Here is a 24,317-nt window from a genome sequence, read left to right as displayed (position 1 = left end):
TTCATCACAACTATCAAATCTGTTACTGTAGCACAAAAGCAGCCATAATATATAAACAGACAGATATGGCTGCCAATAAAACTTTCTTTATAAAAACAGAAGGCAGACAGAATTTGACCTACATGCCAAAGTTTGCTGACCCCTGCACCATGGGTATAAGGATTGTGTCTATTGTGCCTACCATTAAACTCTCAGTGTCTATAAGATTACATATGAATATTGAATGTTGAATTTTAGAACCTTCAATAGAGGCTTATAGAAACTAAGTCCTTAATATATATATTTACAGAATTGAACCATAATTAAGAGGAAGTACTATTTTACATGGAGGTTAATTTTAAACATTTATGTGGTTCAAAAAATTTAGTTGAATCTGTGTATGGCAGTTCTACATAGATTATTTTTAAACAAGCATTTGGGAGATGTTGCTTTAACTATTTCGTGCTGTTGTATTAGGAAGAACAACTTTGCTCTCCCATGAATTATACCTTGGTGCAGTTGAGATCTGATTGAACCAATAATAATGGATACATCTAATAGGGATAAATAAGTCTAGTGATACACAGGGCAGGACAACCAGGGTTTAGGGTTCAGGTCACTGAAGTTTAGTAAGTACTAAAAATATTAGATAGTGTTTTCAGAAGATTATGTAATTTAATGCCTTTTTCTGTTTACAGGTTGATGATATACACATTCTTACTTTGCAGGGAAAAGTTAAAGGAGGAAGTTACCAGATAGCTCACATTGTCCACACATTTGTGGAGCCTATCATGAATTATCAAGTAGAGGAACTTAAATTCGTTTATTCCCAGGGCCAACTGAAACCCTTCCATAAAGCATGTGCCCACAAGAGTTACCTTAATGTTTTCTTCCTGAAGTAAGCTATTATGTTGCTTTAAGTCCAAGTTCTTCCCTCGTTCATATCGAAGCTCATTTTCAGCTGAGTTGCATAGAATCTGGAGCCGGTGCAAATTCTGGTGAAGTTGTACTTCCCCTTGCTGGTTGTATTTTAGTTTATCTCCAGATGATAGATGCTAAAGCAAACATTTTAAAAGAGAAACACAGACAATTGGAAAGAATATTGGTAAAACATGGGTTCAAGTTGTCAGAACCAGAATCGTCAGAATGTGATTATTCACATGTAAATGTTTTTGGAATTAGCTTATCTACAGCAAACTACTCTTTTACATTTATGGATAGTTGATACATATTCATATAATACCTGTTATATTAGAGTGAAAATAACAATAAAATTATGTTAACAAAAGCAGTAGGCCCAGACAACTTACCTTATTTTTCACATCAATGATAGAAGCACAGACAATTTTAGAGTAAAACACATTTAAAATGGGAAGTTCAAAGAGTCTATATGTTAAGAAGTAGAGTGTGAATGTGTGTGCGTGTGTCTGTATGTGTGTGGTGTCCATTGGCAAAAGGAAAGAGGAAACTTAGTAAGAGACCTTAAGTTTCTAGTCTTCCTCATCACTTTATTTCCCGATGATTCTTCTCCCATAAAACACATTATTTCAAGGCTGAATAATATTGCATCGTGTACACACACACACACCACTTCTGCAGATATCTCTTTGACACACTGGTTTCCAATCCCTTGGATATATACCTGGAAGTGGAATTGCTGGATCATATGGGTAGCTCTATTTTTAATTTTTTGAGGAACCTCCATACTGCTTTCCATATTGGCTGTACTAATTTACATTCCCACCCACAGTGTCGAAGTGTTCTATTTTCTCCATATCCACACTTACCTTTTGTCTTTTTGATAAAAGCCATTCTAATAGATGTGAGGTGATATTTCATTGTGGTTTTAATTTGCATTTCCCTAATAATTCACGACATTGAACATTTTTTCACATACCTGTTGGTCTTTTGTATGTCTTCTTTTGGGAAAAGTCTATTTGCATCTTTTGCCTATTTTTAAATTGGATTATTTGTTTTCTTGCTGTTGAGTTGAGTTCCTTATATATTTTGGATATTAACCCCTTATCAGATGTATGATCTACAAATATTTTTGCCCATTCTGTAGGTTGTCTCTTTACTCTGTTGATTGTTTCCTTTGCTGTGCAGAAGCTTTTTAACTTGACACAACCCTATTTGTCTATTTTTGCTTTTAGAGTCACATCCAAAAAATCTTTGCCAAGAAAAATGTGAAACATTTTCTGTAAGTGTCAATCAATGGATGAATGGAAAAGAAAATATAGTATACACACAGACAAAACACACAAGTACAATGCAAAACTGTTCAGCCTTTATAAGGACAGAAATCCTGTCATTTGTCATAACATGAATGAACTTGGAGAGTATTATGCTAAGTGAAATAAGCCAGGCACAGAAAGACAAATACTGTATGATCTCACATATATGTGGACTCTAAAAAGTTGAACTCATAAAGCTGAACTCACAGAAGCAGCAAGTAGAACGGTGGTTGCGAGGCTGGGGAGGGGAGGCATGGAATGGGAGGATGCTGGTCAAAGGGTGCAAAGTTTCAGATAGACAGGATAAATTCTGGATATGTATTATATAGCATAGTGACTATACTTAATAATAATGTGCTGTATACTTGAAAATTGTTAGAAGAGTATATCTTAAATGTTCTCACCACAAAAATGTATGTGAGATGATAGACATGTAACTTAGCTTGATTTAATCATTTCACAATGTATACATAAATCAAAACATCTGGTTGTACATGACAAATACACAACATTTTTCAATAATCCTGAATAGGCTGGGCATGGTGGCTCACGCCTGCAATCCCAGCACTTTGGGAGGCCGAGGTGCGTGGATCACCTGAGGTCAGGAGTTCAAGACCAGCCTGGCCAACATGGTGAAACCCTTAGCTGGGCGTGGTGGTGCACACCAGTAGTCCCAGCTACTTGGGAGGCTGAGGCATGAGAATTGCTTGAACCCAGGAGGTAGAGGTTGCAGTGAGCCAAGATCATGCCATTGCACTTCAGCCTGAGTGACAGAGAAAGACTCTGCCTCAAAAGAAACCAAAAAAATCCTGAACAAAGCTGTGAAAAAAGCACATGTATCAAACACCAGCAATACACTTTCCTATTAGGCTTCTCCAGTGAAATAAGAGAATAGTCATTTGGATTTTCTACAAAAGGTAGGCACAAGTAAGTATGCTGAATAGATAAAGAATTCAATCTTATACAATTCAATAGATAAGATATTCTTAGAGTTTCCTTAGTCCTGGTCCAGTATGCTCCTGTCTACAACTTTCTAAAAAGCCCATATCATTATTTTAGTTTTATCTTGCTTATGTCCCTAAAGTAACACAGAAGCCCTCAAGTCCTGTTAGCTCTTCAATTCCTACTTTGGTTTAGCTAGAAAGGCAATCTAAATACAATCTGCTTTTCTTTGAGCTGCAAGACTCTAAGATCCCTAGAAAAAAAAATCTCAATGGGTTATAATGTAATTATGTTTTTTGTTTTTTTTTTTTTGAGACAGAGTCTAGTTTTGTCGCCCAGGCTGGAGTGCAGTGGCGTGATCTTGGCTCACCGCAACCTCTGCCTCCTGGGTTCAAGCAATTCTCCTGCCTCAGCCTCTTGAGTATCTGGGATTACAAGTGTGTGCTACCATGCCCAGCTAATGTTTGTATTTTCAGTAGAGATAGGGTTTTACCATGTTGGTCAGGCTGGTTTCCAACTTCTGACCTCATGTGATCTACCTGCCTCAGCCTCCCAAAGTGCTGGGATTACAGGCATGAGCCACAGTGCCCAGCCACTTTTTTTTTTTAAAACTTCTCCTAAAAAAATCCTCAGGATACATATGCAGAATGTGCAGGTTTGTTACATATGTATACGTGTGCCATGGTGGTTTGCTGCACCTATTGACCCATCCTCTAAGTTTCCTCCCCTCACCCCCGACCCCCAACAGGTCCTGGTGTGTGTTGTTCCCCTCTCTGTGTCGATGCGTTCTCAATGTTCAACTCCCTCTCATGATTGAGAGAACATGTGGTGTTTGGTTTTCTGTTCCTGTGTTAGTTTGCTGAGGATGATGGCTTCCAGCTTCATTCATGTCCCTGCAAAGGACATGATCGCATTCCTTTTTATGGCTGCAAAGTATTCCATGGTGTATATGTACTATATTTCCTTTATCCAGTCTATCATTGATGAGCATTTGAGTTGGTTCCATGTCTTTGCTGTTGTAAACAGTGCTGCAATAAACATACGTGTGCATGTGTCTTTACAGTAGAATGATTTATATTTCTTTGGGTATATACCAGTAATGGGATTGTTGGGTCAAATTGTATTTCTGGTTCTAGATCCTTGAGGAATTGCCATGCTGTCTTCCACAATGGTTGAACTAATTTACATTCCCACCAACAGTGTAAAAGCATTCCTATTTCTCCACAGCCTTACCAGCATCTATTGTTTCCTGACTTTTTTAATAATCGTCACTCTGACTGGCGTGAGATGGTATCTCACTTTGGTTTTGATTTGCATTTCTCTGATGATCAGTGATGTTGAGCTGTTTTTCATATGTTTGCTGGCCACATAAATATCTTCTTTTGAGAGGCGTCTGTTCATATCCTTCACCCACTTTTTGATGGGGTTGTTTTTTCTTGAAAATATGTTTAAGTTCCTTGTAAATTCTGGATATTAGACCTTTGTCAGATAGGTAGATTGCAACATTTTTCTCCCTTTCTGTAGGTTGCCTGTTCACTCTAATGATAGTTTCTTTTGCTGTGCAGAAGCTCTTTAGTTTAATTAGATCTCATTTGTCAATTTTGGCTTTTGTTGCAATTGCTTTTGGCATTTTTGTCATGAAGTCTTTGCCCATGGCTATGTCCTGAATAGTATTGCCTAGGTTTTCTTCTAGAGTTATTGTGGTTTTGAGTTTTACATTTAAGTCTTTAATCCATCTTGAGTTAATTTTTGTTTAAGGTATAGGGAAGGGGTCCAGTTTCATTTTTCTGCATATGGCTAGCCAGTTTTCCCAGCACCATTTACTGAATAGGCGATCCTTTCCCCATTGCTTGTTTTTGTCAGGTTTGTCAAAGATAAGATGGTTGTAGATGTGTGGTGTTATTTCTGAGGTCTCTATTCTGCTCCATTGGTCTATATTTTTGTTTTAGTACCAGTACCATGCTGTTTTGGTTAGTGTAGCCTTGTAGTATAGTTTGAAGTCAGGTGGCATGATGCCTCCAGTTTTGTTTTTTTGCTTAGGATTGTCTTGGCTATACAGGGTCTTCTTTGGTTCCATATGAAATTTAAAATAGTTTTTTTCCTAATTCTGTGAAGAATATCAATGGTAGTTTGATGGGAATAGCATTGCATCTATAAATTACTTTGGTCAGTATGGCCATTTTCATGATATTGAGTCTTGCTATCCATTAGGATGGAAAGTTTTTCCATTTGTTTGTGTCCTCTCTTATTTCCTTGAGTGGTGGTTTGTAGTTCTCCTTGAAGAGGTCCTTCACATCCCTTGTTAGCTGTATTCCTAGGTATTCTCTTTGTAGTGATTGTGAGTGGGAGTTCATTCATGATTTGACTCTCTGCTTGCCTATTGCTGGTATAAAGGAATGCTTGTGATTTTTGCACATTGATTTTGTATCCTGAGACTTTGCTGAAGTTGCTTATCAGTTCAAGAAGTTTTTGGGCTAAGATGATGGGTTTTTCTAAATATAAAATCAGGTCATCTACAGAGATAACTTGACTTCCTCTCTTTCTATCTGAATACACTTTATTTCTTTCTCTTGCCTGACTGCCCTGGCCAGAACTTCCAATACTATATTGAATAGGTGTGGTGAGAGAGGGCATCCTTGTCTTGTACTGGTTTTCAAAGGGAATGCTTCCAGATTTTGCCCATTCAATATTATATTGGCTGTGAGTTTGTCATAAATAGCTCTTTATTATTTTGAGATATGTTCCATCAATACTTAGGTTATTGAGAGTTTTTAACATGAAGGGATGTTGAATTTTATCAAAGGCCTTTTCTGCATCTGTTGAGATAATCATGTGTTTTTGTCTTTGGTTCTATTTGTGTGATGGATTATGTTTATTCATTTGTGTATGTTGAACCAGCCTTGCATCCCAGAGATGAAGCTGACTTAATTGTGGTGGATAAGTTTTTTGATGTGCTGCTGGATTCGGTTTGCCAGTATTTTATTGAGGATTTTTGCATCGATGTCATCAGGGATATTGGCCTGAAGTTTTCTTTTTTTGTTGTATCTCTTCATGATTTTGGTATCAGAATGATGCTGGCTTCATAAAATGAGTTACGGAGGAGTCCCTCCTTTTCAATTGTTTGGAATTGTTTCAGAAGGAATGGTACCAGCTCCTTTTTGTATTTCTGGCAGAATTCAGCTGTGAATCTGTTTGGTCCTGGTGTTTTTTTTGTTTGTTTGTTTGTTTTTTGGTAGACTATTAATTACTGCCTCAATTTCAGAGCTTGTTATTGGTCTATTCAAGGATTCAACTTCTTCCTGGTTTAATCTTGGTAGGGTGTATGCGACCAGGAATTTATCCATTTCTTCTAGATTTTCTAGTTTATTTGCATAGAGGTGTTTATAGTATTCTCTGATGGTAGTTTGTATTTCTGTGGGGTCAATGGCGATTTGATGCTTATCTCCATTCTTGTTTATTAGTCTAGCTAGTGGTCTATCTATTTTGTTAATTTTTTTTCAAAAAACCAGCTCCTGGATCGGGTACAGTGGCTCACGCCTGTAATAATAGCACTTGGGAGGCCAAGGTGGGCAGATCATGAGGTCAGGAGTTTGAGACCAGCCTGACCAGCATGATGAAACTCTCTCTACTAAAAATACAAAAAATTGGCCAGGCATGGTGGTGCGTGCCTGTAATCCCAGCTACTTGGGAGACTGAGGTGGGAGAATCACTTGAACCCAGAAGGTAGAGGTTGCAGTGAGCTGAGATCATGCCACTGCACTCCAGCCTGGGCGATATAGCAAGACTCTGACTCAAAAACAACAACAACAGCTCCGGGATTCACTGATTTTTTGGAGAGCTTTTCATGTTTCTATCTCCTTCAACTCTTCTTTGATCTTAGTTATTTCCTGTCTTCTGCTAGCTTTTGGATTAGTTTGCTCTTGCCTCTCTAGCTCTTTTAATTGCGATGTTAGGGTGTCGATTTGAGATCTTTCTAGCCTTCTTATGTCGGCACTTAGTGGCATAAATTTCTCTCTTACCACTGCTTTAGCTGTGTCCCAGAGATTCTGGTACATTGTCTCTTTGTTCTCATTGGTTTCAAACAACTTCTTGATTTCTGCTTTAATTTCATTATTTACCAAGGAGTCATTCAGAAGCAGGTTGTTCAATTTCCATGAAATTGCGTGGTTTTGAGTGAGTTTCTTAATCCGGAGTTCTAATTTGATTGCACTGTGGTCTCAGAGACCATTTGTTATGATTTCAGTTCTTCTGCATTTGCTGAGGAGTGTTTTACTTCCAATTATGTGGTTGATTTTAGAAAAGTGCCATGTGTCACTGAGAATAATGTATATTCTGTTGATTTGGGGTAGAAAGTTCTGTAGACGTCTACTAGGTCCATTAGATCCAGAGCGGAGTTCAAGTTCTGAATATCCTTGTTAATTTTCTGTCTCATGGATCTGTCTAATACTGATAGTGGGGTGTTAAAGTCTCCCACTATTATTGTGTGGGAGTCTAAGTCTCTTTGTAGGTCTCTAAGAACTTGTCTTATGATTCTGAGTGCTCCTGTATTGGTTGCATGTATATTTAGAATAGTTAGCTCTTCTTGTTGAATTGTTCCCTTTACCGTTATGTAATGCCTTCCTTTGTCTTTTTTTGATCTTTGTTGGTTTAAAGTCTGTTTTGTCAGAGACCAGGATTGCAATCCCTGCTTTTTTTTTGGCTTTCCATTTGCTTTGTATATTTTCCTCCCTCCCTTTATTTTGAGCCTGTGTACGTCTTTGCATGTAAGATGGGTCTCCTGAACATAGCACACCAATGGGTCTTGACTCCTTATCCAATTTGCCAGTCTGTGTCTTTTAACTGGGGCATTTAGCCCATTTACATTTAAGGTTAGTATTGTTATATGTGAATCTCATCCTGTTATCATGATGCTATTTGATTATTTTGCGCACTAGTTGATACAGTTTCTTTGTAGTGTCATTGGTCTTTATATTTTGGTGTGTTTTTGCAGTGGCTGGTACCGGTTTTTCCTTTCCATATTTAGTGCTTCTTTCAGGAGCTCTTGCAGAGCAGGCCTGGTGGTAATGAAATCCCTCAGCATTTGCTTGTCTGGAAAGGATTTTATTTCTCCTTTGCTTATGAAGCTCAGTTTTGCTGGATATGAAATTCTGAGTTGAAAATTCTTTTCTTAAAGAATGTTGAATATTGGCCCCTAATCTCTTCTGGCTTGTAGAGTTTCTGCTGAGAGGTCCACTCTTAAACAGATAGGCTTCCCTTTGTAGGTGACCTGGCTTTTCTCTCTGGCTTTGCTTTTTTCCTTCATTTTTTCCAGTTTTTTCCAGTTTTTCCTTCATTTCAACCTTGGAGAATCTGATGATTATGTGTCTTGGAGTTGATCTTCTCGTGGAGTATCTTAATGGTGTTCTCTGTATTTCCTGAATTTGCATGTTGGCCTTTCTTGCTAGGTTGAGGAAGTTCTCCTGAATAATATCCTGAAGTGTGTTTTCCAGCTTATTTCCAGTCTCCCTGTCTCCTTTTTGTACTCCAATCAATCGTAGCAGAACCCTCACTTTGGAATTAGATAAGTGTGTGTTTCAATCCTGAATCTACTACTTATCAGCAGGTGATCCTGGAAAGATTACTTCATCTTCTATACTTCAATTCCCTCATCTTAAGATATGGATAATAAGGATTACTGCTGGATGGGGTGATGAGTTAGTAAGATAACACATGCAAGCACTTAGCACAATGTTGGGCACTTAATAAGCACCCAATAATGTTACCCATTACTGTTGATGCTTCCTAACTTTCCCTTAACTATCTTCATTTCCCATCTGCAAACAACCTGGAATGCCTTGATCACCATTCTACCTTCTTGTTTAACCATTATATAACAGCTTTTAACAATTAATCCATAATCAACAGTCTATAGGTTAACATACCAAAACAGAGATACTGTATACAAGAGATGCACCCCAGTTTTACCAAGGGGACAAAGGCCCAAAAGTTTTAGCTTCTTTTGAAGGATGGAAAAACCAGAACAGTAGTTCTTCTCGTCTACATTTTCCAGTTCAGTCACTCTGCCAGAGTAGAAATGCAAATTCTTTTTCAAGAAAGTCAACTGTTGAAGCAGCTAGCTGCTAGACAAGCAGCCAACAAGAGTCTCTATTTTTTTTCCCACCATATGATCCTGGTAGAAAGTTACTGCAGAGCATATACACTCAATCAGGTTACTAGGAACCACCTAAAAGAGCAAGGTGGGTACACAGGGGTCTTTTGTTTTTTTTTCTCAATCAACAGATCTATTAAGCCAATTACCCTTTCTTAGTCTTCATTTATTCGTCTGTAAATTAAAGACATAAGACCAGATGATGCCTAATAAAGTGCTGTTAAAATAAAACAAATTGGAACTAGCCTTAACTATCCTAATTTTATCAGTTTTTAATATTTTAGAAATTTAAATATTTTATTATTTATATATTTTATTTAATATATTTAATATAAATAAAACATTTTATTTAATATATTTAATATAAATAAAACATTTTATTTAATATATTTAATATAAATAAAATTTTATTTAATTATTTAAATATTTTATTGTTTAAAATTTTTAACATTTTATTTTAATAAAATAAACATTAAGTACAAATGAACTTCATAAAACACTGGTCCCAATGACAAATTCATTCCTACTGTGGCAATAGAGTGAAGACTACTGGCTAAGAAAATATTTGATAATCTTTGTGATCACAGTGTTCAGCTTCTGCTCAAGCCTCCCACACTGGCCAGTGTCCACTGACCAATGTCTATCTGGAGCTGTAAAAGTAATCTCTTCTTAAATATTTGATGTCGTGTTCCCCTTTGGTCTTCTGAACAAACTCAGTGACTCCTTTTCCTTTTACAGGTGTATCTAAATCTCCTTATAGGTATATATTTTCCCTGTTTACTGTGACTTGTCTAGTTTTCAAACTCTGTATCTGAATCCTTTCAAATATATTTTTAACTTCCTTTATTGCTCCTCTTTCTTTTTCTAAATGTATACTTGAATCACTTTTCAAATGTATATTATCAGCCTTCTGCAGTAGGTTTACTTATGAGTACAAAGGCCTCCCTTCTGTGGATCTCAAAATAATTTCTGGAAAGGTGTATGTAGGGAAATCTTAATTTGTATAAGAGAGAACCTGTAAAATTGAGGTATAAGAACCGAAATGTGGCTGTAGTCACTCTTTTTATTTTTCCTACAGGCAGATCCCTAGTAAAATAGCAAAAGCCATAATTAAAATAATAAAATGTCTGTCGTCTTTTCCTCACTAAAATGAAGTACTCTGTCTACGAAGCTACATACCAGAAATGGAAAATGTGGTGCATCCTACCATCCCCAGTCCCATCTGGCTAGGGCAGATGTCAACAGTCAATCAGCAGTTTTCCTGCTGAGCTTAGATGGAGTTTACGAACATTTTATAATAAAGGGCATCAACCGATGGACTTAGTTCAGATTTTACTTGCTATTTTGTTATTATTCAGGCCATGGTTATAATATTGCTCACACATATATATGATAACTCAAAGAGTGTATCTGGATTGTTTGCAATACAAAGGATAAATGCTTAAGGGGATGGATACCCTGTTCTCCATATGTGATTTTTATGTATTGCATACCTGTATCAAAATATCTCATGTACCCCATAAATACACACACCTACTATGTACCTACAAAAATAAAAAAAAACTATATATATGAAAGATGGTATTTAAAATGATGCTGATACCCACAGCCAATCAGAGGAAACGAACCCAGTCAGGGTGTGTGTTTATAGCACCTACCTGGGCACCACTGTCATCTGAACTATCCCCAGAGCTCTGAGACTGAAGGAGGCTCTGATTTATACGGCTCAGCTCTACTCTAAGCCTTACAACTTCCTCAGGCTTCATGGTCAACTGCTGGTCTTTTTCTTCATCTTTCATATCTCGATTCTGTTGTGAGCCCTCCTCCTTCTGCCCCTCTCTTGGAAAACTGCCCTCCTTTACTGACTCCTCTGGAATTTCCTTCTGCTTTCTTTCTCCTAATTTGGGACTTGGTGCAAATATAAAAATACAATCTATCAAAATGCTTATTATAGTAGTAAAATCGGGAGAAAAAAAGCTACAAGTCAAGGCAGTATTGCAAACAAGATTTTCAACCTGAATTCTATAGCACAGCAGTCATCTTATTCTTAAAAATAAACTTTTGGCCGGGCGCGGTGGCTCAAGCCTGTAATCCCAGCACTTTGGGAGGCCGAGACGGGCGGATCACGAGGTCAGGAGATCGAGACCATCCTGGCGAACACGGTGAAACCCCGTCTCTACTAAAAAATACAAAAAACTAGCCGGGCGACGTGGCGGGCGCCTGTAGTCCCAGCTACTCGGGAGGCTGAGGCAGGAGAATGGCGTGAACCTGGGAGGCGGAGCTTGCGGTGAGCAGAGATCCAGCCACTGCACTCCAGCCTGGGTGATAGCGAGACTCCCTCTCAAAAAAAAAATAAAAATAAAAAAAATAAACTTTAAAAACATAAGTCAGTCAGGCACGGTGGTTCACGCCTGTAATCCCAGCACTTTGGAAGGCCAAGATGGGCGGATCACCTGAAGTCAGGATACTGAAGACCAGCCTGGCCAACATGGTGAAACCCCATCTCTACTAAAAATACAAAAATTAGCCATGTGTGGTGGTGTACGCCTGTAGTCCTAGCTACTCAGGAGGCTGAGACATGAGAATCGCTTAAGCCCAGGAAGTGCAGGTTGCAGTGAGTCAAGATTGTGCCACTGCACTCCAGCCTGGGTGACAGAGTGAGACTCTGTCTCAAAAAATAAAAAATAAAAGAAAACCCACAAATGAGTCATATTTTTTACTTACACTCAGGGAGATGACCCATCATAGGTTTTCATTTACAGCCAAACCATCAGTTTAAATGAGTTTTATACTTTTTCAACTTTTAGTATGGCATTGAGCAGACACAGGTTATAATGATTTTAATAAGCATTGGCCACTTTGGCAGGCACTAGGGCTTCAGGAGGACATGATCTCTGTCCCAAGGAGCTTACAATTTAGTGAGAAATAAGTAGTAAGTAATACAAGGCCTGATGGATGAGTAGGCACAAGCTAAACAAATGTAAAGGGAGGAAGGAGTGTGTATGTACTTGCATGTACGTATGGATGTTGGGGAGGGTGGGTTTTGGTATAAATGAGAACATGAACAAGCAAAGGTGTTCCAAAATGATTTAATAAATAAGATATGTAAAACCCCAAAGTAAAAGAGAGAAGGTGCTTTAGAAAGATTATTTAGACGCCATGTGGCAGGGAAACCATTTGAGAGACTGTTGTAATAATCCATGTAATAAATAACAATAAATAGAACTATGATGAATTCTGGACATATTGAAAAGACAGTATTGATAAGGTTTGTCATTTACTGGATGTGGTAGGTAAGGGAGAAAAAGGAATCATCATGACACCAGGATTTCTGACTTGGGCAAATGGGCAAGTGGATGGTAGACTAACATGGGGGAATGTGACCATAGACTGACTACAGAGATGTCTGTGGTGAGGACACAGACACAGAAGAATGTGAGCAGAAACACTGGGATTGGATAAAGTGAACCAGGGAGAAGGGGGAAAGTAAGAGGAGGCAGATCATCCTAGAGAGAAGCCTAAAAACTTGTAAGGAACAAGCAGAGGAGGTGAAAGTCACAGAAACCAAGAGGAGAGAATGCGCCTTCAATGGTTAGAGTGTGGATGACAAGGAGAATGAACACAAATATTCTGGTTTTATTTTTATTCCCTCAATCTTAAATTTTGTTTTGAGTGCCTTGAAACCTAGCACAGCATGCTTCATAGATTATAGTTGGTGATCAGATTCTTCAAGAAAGCAATTTGGCAGTACACATCAAGAGCCATGGCCGGGTGTGGTGGCTCATGCCTGTAATCCCAGCACTTTGGGAGGCGAGGAGGGCAGATCACCTGAGGTCAGGAGTTCGAGACCAGCCTGGTCAACATGGCAAAACCCTGTCTCTACTAAAAATACAAAAATTAGCCAGGTGTGGTGGTGCATACCAGTAGTCCCAGTTACTTGGGAGGCTGAGGCAGGAGAATCTCTTGGACCCAGGAGGCAGAAGTTGCAGTGAGCCAAAATTGCACTATTGCACTCCAGCCTGGAAGATAGAGGGAAATTCTGTCTCCACGCATCCACACACAAAGTCATAAAAATGTTCATACTCTTTGAATAATTGCATCTGAATGAATTTACTGCAATAAAATAATTCATAAGAAGAAAAAAGATGACTACAATAATGCTCATACTAAACAGAGATATGGAAATGGCTAAAAGAATTAAAGATGCTTCAACTTAAAAGTGACCTCAAGAGTATTCATAAACATGAAAACTACTTATCAAAGTAAAATTGTGGCACAAAAACCAATAAACATATATGTATTCATGTGTGTACGTACATACATATATACACACTATGGGAAAATGTCTAGAAAAAGCTGGAAAGGAACAGGGAGAAAAATTGTATCTAGGGAGTGCTTTATTCCTTTTAAAATTCCTCTAATACTATAAAGAAAATAATTAAGTATTTTATTTTGTATTTAGCAGTTTTAAAAAGACAATGTATTCAAATGATGCAAAACAGTATGAGATAAAGGGTTAAATGCCTTAAAATTTTTTTTATAAAACAACAATGAAAGTTTCCATCATTTATAAACCCCTTTCTGTTTCTTATATCCAGTGGAAGCTAGACACACATTAAGACTGGGAAAATGCAAATGTATACCGTGTGTGTGTGTGTGTGTGTGGAGTCTCACTCTGTCACCCAGGCTAGAGTGTAGTGGGGCAATCATAGCTCACTGCAGCCTTGAACTCCCAGGCTCAAACAGTCCTCCTGCCTCAGCCTCCTGAGTTGCTTGGATTACAGGTGTAAGCCACTGCATCCAGTAGTTTCATATTTTTTTTAAATGGAGAAAATGTACTTTGTCTTCGAAAAAGATGGAGTAGACACACTTTCCCCCTATTTTTACCATTAAGTACAACTAAAAACCCTGAACGTTATATATAAAACAAACATTAAAAGACTTTGAAAGGTGGAGAGAAGAAGGCAGAGCAGCTAGGGAACTCAAGACCCAAGGAATGACATGGCTGTGAGTTTCCTGGGTGTTCTTTTTGCCTCACAGATCCCTGAGTTGGAGCTGAAGAAGACAGCAACCCAGACAATGTCAACAAGCACAAGCAAAAACAACAACAACAACAACAACAACAACAAAGTCCCAACAAAAGTCTGCCATCTTTAGCCAAAGCACCAGAAAAGGCCAAGGAAGAAACACAATTTTGGACAACACCTACCTAACTCCAGCTGAACATCACAGAAAAAACTGTGGCTTCACCTCCACTCATGCCAGCAAAGCCCAAATTGGGAGCCTAGATTTCCACCCTCACCAGGCTGTAATAAGGGATTCCAATTCCTCGACTGGGGTGGTGTCAGAGAAGGTCAAGTAGGTATAAGGGACTTTTATCCCTCCCGGATAGTAAAGAGCTCCCCTACCCTGCAGTGTGAAGGGAGACCAGGTGGTGAGTTTGGAATTCCAACCCACGTGGAAGTGAGGAGGCACACTTCTCCCTTTCCACTGGGGTGGTGTCAGAGGAGGCCACCACCTAGCACAGTAAGCCACCCCCACCCACCTGCCTTGTAGTATCAGTGGCAGCCCCGTGAAGAGAAGTCGCAAGGCATTCCTCCCCTTCTCAGCCAGGTGCTGTAAGTGGAGGCTACTGGAGAACAGGAACTCCCACCCTCACCAGCTGTAATAAGGAATGCTTCCTTCTGCAATTACCTCAAAATAATTTTTAAAAATCTTTTCATTTAAAGTATATTTTTCCATTTGAAAAATGGAAAATCCATGAACTGGTCCTTTAAGTTTAATATATATGAAGGTGCTTCATTTGTCACATTAAGAAGAATGAATGACTTTATAAATACCAGACTTAACCAGACCAATTTAATTTCCTTATAGAAGAACACAAGTGGCCTTTGTTTTCTTTCCATAGTTTAAAGATAAGGTTTAAGTGTCCCTCCTCTTTGGTGGGTCCATGAGATGTGCCTGTACAGCCACATTCAGAGCACATGGCAGTCAAGGAGTTTTCCCTGACTTGGAAGGAATGAGCAGTGCTCTCCAGGATACAATTCTGGGCTAATGCCATTTTACATTTTTATTAATGGGCTGGATAAATAAATTGCATTCACATGAATCAGTTAATTAGTAAATTAAAGAGAACTAGCAATACCTGGGAATACAGGGATTTAATATTTAACTGATATTGATTCAACAGGACAAGAATCCATGAAAATAAATGCTCCCCAAAAAGAACAGAATTTGGCTAGGTATAGTGGCTCATGCTTGTAATCCCAGCACTTTGGGAGGCCAAAGTGGGAGGATCACTTGAGCCCAGGAGTTCGAGACCAGCCTGGGCAACATAGGGAAAGCCCCGTCTCTACAAAAAAAATTTAAAAAATTAGCTGGGTGTGATGGCATGTGCCTATGTGCCTGTGGTCCCAGCTACTCAGGAGGCTGAGGTAGAAGGATCACTTGAGCCCAGGAGGTCGACGCTGTAGTAAGCTGTGATGGCACCACTGCACTCCGGCCTGGATGACAGAGCAAGATCCAGTCACACACACACACACACACACACACACACACAACATAATTTATCCTTCAAAAGATACAAGAGAAAATGTGTATACTTAGAAACCAAAGGAAGGCTGAACAGATTTTTTAAAAGTAATACCTAATAGTATGTATTACTTTATTATTATGTTCACATAATAACAGTATTGCATTAAAGTTGTGTGGGCAAAAACAGACTATCAGCCAAAAATTATATGGAGTTGAGAACATGTCCTATAGCCAGCACATCTGCATCTTAGGAACTGGAAAATCCACCATGACTCTCAAATTTTTGCTTCCTCCTGTTGCAGTTCTCAAGTTTTAATTGGAAGAATTTATTACCTAGTTCTTATTGAAACACCTCCCTTCCCCCCGCTTCTGCTATTTTACATCATTCAATACTTTTGCAGTTGTCACCAGTCTTTAGCTGGTGGGAGGTATCTAGGCAGCATCCCTATCCTATTCCTTTTCTAGTAGCATACATGCATAGCAGTCTCAAACATATACAGATTCAAGAAAGAGCACAGTACAGTAGAAACCATGAGCACTAGTCCTGTATCTTCCACCTACTATTTACGTAACGTTCTACAAGGCAGAATCACTCAGAGTCTCAATCTCTTCATTTGCAAGATGGCCTTTCTTTTCTCATAAGCTTTTTGGGATCTTTTGAAGTAAAATGTAAAGGCATTTTGAAAACCTACAAGTATAAGATACCATTAAAGTGAATTAAAGCCTAGTAGAACAGAATAGGGGTGGCTAATGATGAAACTTTGTTCCCACAGAGGAAGAAACAGATTCAGTCATTTATTTGTCAAATATATGTTGAATATCAATTATACAACAAGCACTACTCCACATACTAAGGATTCAAAAGGGTGATCAACACAGCCAGGTCTATGCCCTTACAGAGCCTACATCTAGAGGAGGACAAAAAACAAACATGCAAACGAATAAGATAATTACAGACTATGAGAAGGCACAAACAAGGTGACATGGTAGAGTATTTGGAAAGTAGGAGTTACGATTTTCCTAGACATGGCAGTTAGGAATTACCACTCTGAGAGGCAGTTAGCCACATGAAAACCTGGGGGAAGACTATTCTGTACAGGGGAAACTTTTAGTGCAAAGGTCCTGAAGCAGGAACGTGCTTTAAAAGTTGGAGGATCTAAAAGGCAGCAAGATGAGGAGGAGGGAGGTAGAGGCCAAGTCGTGGAGGGCCTTATGGGTCATGGTAAGGGTTTAGATTTTAAGTGCAATAGGAAGCCATGGAGAGGGTTTTAAGAGAGAGAACAATATTATTCGATTTGCATTAAAAAAGACCATTTGGTTACTCCATGGAGAATGGATTGGGAGAGGGGTATGGAAGCAGGGAGGCCAATGAGGAAGATACATAACAGTCCTGATGAGTGATATCAGTGCTATGGAGTAGGGTAGTAACAGTGGAAATATAGATAGAAGTGAACAGATTCAATATTTTATGTTTTCATGGCAGAAGTGACAGGATGTGTTGGTGGAACAGATGTAGGGAAGAATCAAAGGTGACTCCTAGGTTTTGGCTTCATCAGCTGTGTGAATGGAGGGGCTATTCACTGAACAGATTGGACTGGGGAATAAATAGTTTGGAAGAGGAGGAAAAATACATTGGTAGTCTGTGGAGGAGACAGTGAGTAAAAATCAAGTTGAACTTGAAATTAAAATGGACTTGAACACTTATCAAACAATTCTTGATAAAGGTAGTAAGGATGCAATGAAATAGTGAATGAGAGTATGTTGGAAAGAACAAAGCTCATGGAGGTCAAGGGAAGCCACCAGCGGTTCTGGCCCAGGCACAGGTTGAGATTAGCTGGGTTCTATAAGTTTGGGGCTGCCATCGGAATTCCAACTTTGGATTCAGTTGCAAGATAGTGCAATCATACACCCATTGTACACAGTAGGAGTAGGGGGAAAATTTCATTTATTCAAATATTTTGTGAGTACCTACTTTGTGTCAGGTATTGTTCTAGACACTGAAGACATAGTCAAGAACAAGAGAGGCTGGGCTTAGAAGAGTTCCTCCCACCCTACCTCTCATGTTATACATATAGAGAGATTGAGCCCTAAGCAATTTTTCAGCACCATAAAGCTCATTTTCTGAGAAAGTGACCTAGAACACAAGTGTCCCAAGACCTTCTTGCCCTTAGGATATTTGTGACTACATCCTCTCCAAAGTAGATAAAGTAGTACTTCTCATGACTCAGAGTTAGGAGTCTTGGGTCCTCATCCCAGTCCTGCGGATAACTTGCTATGTATGTGATTGTGAATGAAATAGTCATTTCAGTTTTCTTGGTCTCAGAGACCTCATTTGTGAAAAAAGAAGATTTAGCTAAATATCAGTTTTTTTCAAACTTATTTTAGCGGTGGACCCTTTGTTAAATTAAAAATCTTACACAAAACCCAATATATGAGACATAAAAGTGGAGCTTCTCTGGGTGAAATGGGAATGGAGGGCTCAATAGTCCCACTCATCAGTCTTTCCTCATCTTACAAGGTAATTTCTGAGGCCCCTCTGCACAATTCGTAAAGTTTTGGGAAGTAGAAGTTTGAAAATTGCTAAGTTGGAAGATCTCCTGAAGGTGCCTCCAGTTCTAAGAGTCCGTTACTCTATGACAACAGCACTACAAACAGAAAAACAAGACATGGCCCATTACCTTAATACCTTAAAGGAGCTTAAAATCTAGTAGAAGAAATGTACTGTTAAGAATCAATCAATCAACTTGTCTTATAAGCAGCTTCTGTGTGCATGAGACCATGCTAGGTATGCTGTACCACTTGCTACTTCACTTCAATTGAAGACTCTGGCTCATGGCTCTCTGTCACCTTCTTCACCCCGAGTCCTGCCATTATAGTGGAAGATTGCAAGTCCCATAGAGACCACCCATGAATGCCTCGGCATCGCTTCTTTCATCTCTTCTCTCTAATTACCTTCTCATCTCTCCTATTTTGCCAACTACTTGCATGACCATATCATGAGTTGTCAGCAGCAGCAACTATTTCACTTTTGAAATATTAAAATTAAATGTTGGATTCCAGCTTTTCCTTTCTATATTACTTGGTCCCAGGGCAATCATAGTATCTGCAATTCCTTGTCTCTTTTTCTATCAGTTTTACTGATAAAAAGTCCTTTTTTTACTTGCTTCCAAATCTAATTTAGAGTTTAGAGTCATTATTTCAATCACTGTCTAAATAAAATGGTCAACTCTCTTACCCCTTTGTCCTTGCGCTGCACTCATGTGGCAAAACCTCAACCCTGGATAAATCCAACTGCCTTCTGTTGACTATACTAAACTACTGAATGTTACTAAAGAATATCATCTATTCTCAAAGACAGATGAGCCAAATAAATTCAGGTGCTCTAGCCTGTTCTCATCTTCTCCATGCTACCAAACTCTGTAGTAGTTTCCTACTGTCCAGACTCCCTAACACAGGTCTTCATGTCCCTTCATTATCAGGCCTCTGCCTGCCTCTTCATTCTCATCATTCCCTTCCCCATTTCCTCTCTTCACACTCCATGCTACAGCAGCATAGAGGTCACTTTTAGGGCCTCAAACAAATCATGCTTTCTCTTGCACGTGCCATATCTCCCCTGAAAATTATTCTCCCATCTTTTTGCTTGGCCCCTGATTACCCAGACTTTTTCTAAGAATATTTTTTGATTCATTAGTCTGAGCCAGGGCCCATGCTTTGTGTTCCCATAGTACCCAGTACTGCCTTGTTTACCATTTTTCTCTATCAGACTATGTGGACCATAAGGATAAGAAACTGTGTCTTATTTTATATCCTCAGTACCTACCTACAGTGCCTGACACATAGTAAAATCACAACGTCTTGCCGAGTGTGGTTGTGTTATGGACCCATGATGAGGGGAGGCTGTGAAGAGAGGAATAGGAGATAAACAAGTAGGAAAACATTATGAGAAAAAAAGGAGAAGGAGGCAGATGGCAGATACCTAGACTTTTCAGAGTCCCAGTTACGGGAAGCAGATTGGACCAAGTCCTGGAAACAGGTGGCATCAAGGAGTTGTTAAGAGGGAAGGCCATTATCTTTCTTATGGCAAGGTTTCCCACCCCTAGATGAATTAAAGCTACATCCTTGCTCCCCAAGGCAAGTATCACTGCCAATTACCCAAAATCACCTGGGTGGACTTTTGTCAGATTTGATTATTTATGTCAGCTCCTTCCTGAAGAACTTTCAGATTGACCATTTCATCTTCATTGCCACTTACTCAATGTAGGCAACCGTCTCTTCATCTATCACTCATATATAGATTAATTGGTCTATCTTCCACCTCCATTTTATCTAATAAAGAGATACTAGAACAATCTTCCTCAAAAATCCTGTAAGACACTGTTCCAGTGCTCAAGAACTAGACTTTCTTTTTCCCTACAGTAAACCTAAATGCTGTGATGTGGCTGCTTGGCTCTCTGTTTTTGTGACCATTATCATATGCCTTCCCCATCATCTCTCCAAGATGCTCTCCTACATCTCCAACTAGGTTTCATGATTGTGAATCTTGGACTCAAAGCTTACTCTAAAGTTAAAAGCAACTTTTAGGAGGGCATAATATTCAGGAACCCCAAACTGGCAAAACAATCTCCTTCTATCTTTAGAACATTTACAAACATTTAGAACATGAATTTGTCTACACCTAGACTATATTTTCTCACTTCATTGATGAATGTATCCTTTAGTATGGTATATGTCAAAATGGACATCATCGTTTCCTTTTGATTATTTAGTTCTAAACTTTTTCCCAGACAAAATTTGATTGCAACTATTAACTTAAGTGCCCAAGAAGAGTGGTGCACTTGCCAAAACCTCATGTTTCCATGAAAGGTACTTTTGGTTAAAAAAGTAGAAGTACAGGAGCTAGAGGGCAAAATTAACAAGATACATAGACACACAGATCGATAGAGAGACGGATAAATAAGAGAAAAGCGGTCAAAAAATTATCAAATGCAATGTTAGAGACAGCAAAAAACAAACTCTGCAGAATATAGTCATAATTATATAAAAATATACACATATATGTGTACATATACAGAAAAAAGAAAGAAAAATTAGGATGTTAACATCTTTCCTGGGTGAGAATTAACGGTTGTTATAATCTCCTTATACTTTTGCATGCTTTCTAAATCTTCTAATAAAAGGAGATACACACACACACACACACACACACACACATATATATATATTTGTTTTTGTTTTTGTTTTTTGAGACAGAGTTTCACTCTTGTTGCTCAGGCTGGAGTGCAATGGCACGATCTCACCTCATCACAACCTCCACCTTCTGGGTTCAAGCGATTCTCCTGCCTCAGCCTACCGGGTAGCTGGGATTACAGTCATGCACCACCACGCCCAGCTAATTTTGTATTTTTAGTAGAGACGGGGTTTCTCCATGTTGATCATGCTGATCTCCAACTCTTGACCTCAGGTGATTCACTTGTCGTGGCCTCCCAAAGTGCTGGGATTACTGGCGTGAGCCACTGCGCCAGGCCGCATATACTTGTTCTTTAAAAGCAGGAAAAAAGTTTTAAAATGTAATAATATATCAAAAGACAAACTTTTGGGAGAATGCTTATAACTAATTTTTCCACTCACATAATTTGGAAATGAATATCAAATTATTATTATTATTTTGAGACAGGGTCTGGCTCTGTTGCTCAGGCTGGAGTGCAGTGAGTGACACAATCATGGCTCACTACAATCTCCACCTCCCGGGCTCAAGAAATCTTTCCACCTCAGCCCCCCGAGTAGCTGGGACTACAGACACACACCATCACGCCTGGCTAAGTTTTGTTTTTTGTAGAGATGGGGTTTGCCATGTTGCCCAGGCTGGTCTCAAACTCCTGAGCTCAAGCCATCTGCCTACCTCAGTCTCCCAAAGTGCTGGGATTACAGACTTAAGCCACTGTGCCCAGTCGAATATCAAATTCTTACAATGATCAAGCCAAATAAAATATACCCCCTCCGAATAATTAATGTGATATAGGATTTTCCCAATTTACCAGAGTTCCTCTCTCTCTTCCTTTGGGCTTTGAATTTCTATTTCCAAAATTGGTTCATTAGACTCAGGATCTTTACAGATATTTTCACTTGTAATTAAATTAGAAGGTGCAGTTTTCCCCCTGAGAGTAAAATGATTTAATTGTGCAAATCCTTGTGAAAGCTTCAAGACCTGCAAAATTAACTGAAAAGACAAATATTCTATTTTACATACTTTTATTTATAGTTGTGAAAAAAGTATACTGATTTCATTAAATGCTTAACTATTGGCTTATATAATATAAAATGACATCCTAATTAAAGTCTGATTCCAACTTAATTTAATGCTTTGCAGTTGTTATATAACTTAATCAATTTTTTTAACCATAGGCATAAGGGTACGTAAATTCCCATTTTTTTTTTTTTTTAAAAAAAGGTATTTTTGGTCTCTGGGGTTGGGCTGTCAGAGTGCTGTTTAGCATTTGGTTATACCTTTTAACAAGCACAAATATGTGATCTACAGAGTTTTACACTATTACCACACATTTTTGTTTTCAAGTTTTGAATGTACTTCATTGATTCACAAAAGCAATAATATATAATAACAAGCAATAATATATTGCTGCCAGAAAACATTAGAAAGAATATTAGCTATATCTTACAGAGGTATCTTCTATATCTATAAGAACATTAGATATATCTCACAGAGAAGAACTTTCTTCCACAGTGGTTCTCAAATCACTATGATGTAAGAGCATCCGCTGAAGAATTTATTAAAAATGCAGTCTTGGCCGGGTGCAGTGGCTCACACCTGTAATCCCAGCACTTTGGGAGGCTGAGGCAGGCGGATTGCTTGAGTCCAGGAGTTCAAGACCAGCCTGGGCAACATGGAAAGATGCTGTCTCTATGAAAAGTTAGCTGGGCATGGTGGTGGTGTGCATCTGTAGTCCCAGCTACTCAGGAGGCTGAGATGGAAAAATGGCTTGAGCCCGGGAGGTGGAGGTTGCAATGAGTCAAGATCAGGCCACCGCACTCCAGCCTAGATGACACAGTGAGACCCTGTCTCAAAAATAAAAATAAAAAATAAAATATTTGTTAAAGAAAATGCAATCTTATATTGTAGCCCCTACCCTGAGTGAGATTCATTCTCAGTGGTCTGGGGCGGGAGAAGGGGGGAATGGAAATCTGTACTTTAAATAAGCCTCCCATGTAACTCTGCAAGTAGATGCTTTGACAGTCACTGCCTTTTGTGATTTGGCAAATCATTTGTTCAGTCTTTTTGTTTTGTTTGGACAAACAGATTCTAAAGATTTCCTTTCCTGTAAGGTTACTCTATATCTTCATATAAAATGAAAAAACATTTCCTTCAGGGATTAGAAAGGATGGGTGGGGAATGAGTTTAAGAAAGGAAGATGGGCCAGGTGCAGTGGCTCACGCCTGTAATCCTAGCACTTTGGGAGGCTGAGGTGGGAGGACTGCTTGAGGCCAGGCATTTGAGTCCAGCCTAAGCAACATAGCAAGACCCTGTGTCTGTACCCAAATAAACAAACAAATAGAATGGAATAAAAAATAAGAAAGGAAAATGGATCCCCATCAAAGTGTTGTGCTAAGGTAGACAACAGCCTGCCTGACTCATATCCTGAGGCTGTCTGAAAATGCAAAGCTTCTACATGTTTGATTCTAAGAACACAATGGACTTAATTATAAAGATCAGTTTAAGTTGAAGAGATCCCTTTGGTTTCCTACGCCTTTTCAATTCTCTGAAGAGAAACTACAGTGTGTAAAATGGACTCTAATCTCATAAAATCCATATAATTTCATATGGACTATAACCTTGCTAGGGGAGAAGGTTGGTCTTGAATTAGTCCTTTCAAGTTGGGAAGATATGGATAAGAGAAGAGACTACAAATAGCACATTTTAAGCATGGGGAGCAGTATGGTCAAAGGCACTGACGTAGAACTGAGTATAGAGTAATTTGGGGGAAAGTAAGAAGGATGATTTCATTGGAATAGAGGCTACAAAGTAAGGAGCTGCAGGAATAAGGCAAGATTGCAGGAGTTTGAGACCAGCCTGGCCAACATGGTGAAACCCCATCTCTACTAAAAATAGAAATCAGCCAGGTGTGGTGGTACATGCCTGCAACCCCAGTTACTTGGATGGCTGAGGCATGAGAATCACTTGAACCTGTGAGGTGGAGATTGCAATGAGCCAAGATCATGCCACGGCACTTCAGCCTGAGGAAAACTGAGTGAGAAAGAAAGAAAAGAAAGGAAGGAAGGACGGAAGTGAGGGAGGGAGGGAAGGACGGAAGGAGGGAAAAAAGAAAAAAAGAAGCCTGGTTGCGGTGGCTCACACCTGTAATCCCAGCACTTTGGGAGGCTGAGGCAGGCAGATCATGAGGTCAGGAGTTCAAGACCAGCCTGGCCAACAGCGTGAAACCCCATCTCTACTAAAAATACAAAAAATG

General features: G+C 39.0%; 1 protein-coding gene across 1 annotated transcript in view; it reads right to left on the bottom strand.

Moving 5' to 3' along the window:
- Positions 1–24,317, bottom strand: part of CCDC30 (coiled-coil domain containing 30) — a 117,883-nt gene that overhangs the window by 87,279 nt on the left and 6,287 nt on the right. Inside the window, exons 4-6 of the mRNA XM_011944997.1 lie at positions 21,873–22,071; positions 10,962–11,211; positions 858–1,034 (exon numbers count right to left, since the gene is read on the bottom strand). Coding sequence (XP_011800387.1) covers positions 858–1,034; positions 10,962–11,211; positions 21,873–22,071 — 626 coding nt within the window. The remainder of the gene's footprint in view (positions 1–857; positions 1,035–10,961; positions 11,212–21,872; positions 22,072–24,317) is intronic.

This window comes from Colobus angolensis, unplaced genomic scaffold (genome assembly GCF_000951035.1).
Source record: "Colobus angolensis palliatus isolate OR3802 unplaced genomic scaffold, Cang.pa_1.0 Scaffold106, whole genome shotgun sequence".
NCBI classification, from domain to species: domain Eukaryota; kingdom Metazoa; phylum Chordata; class Mammalia; order Primates; family Cercopithecidae; genus Colobus; species Colobus angolensis.
Note: the sequence above shows the minus strand (reverse complement) of the source record. Positions and strands in the feature narration are given on the sequence as shown.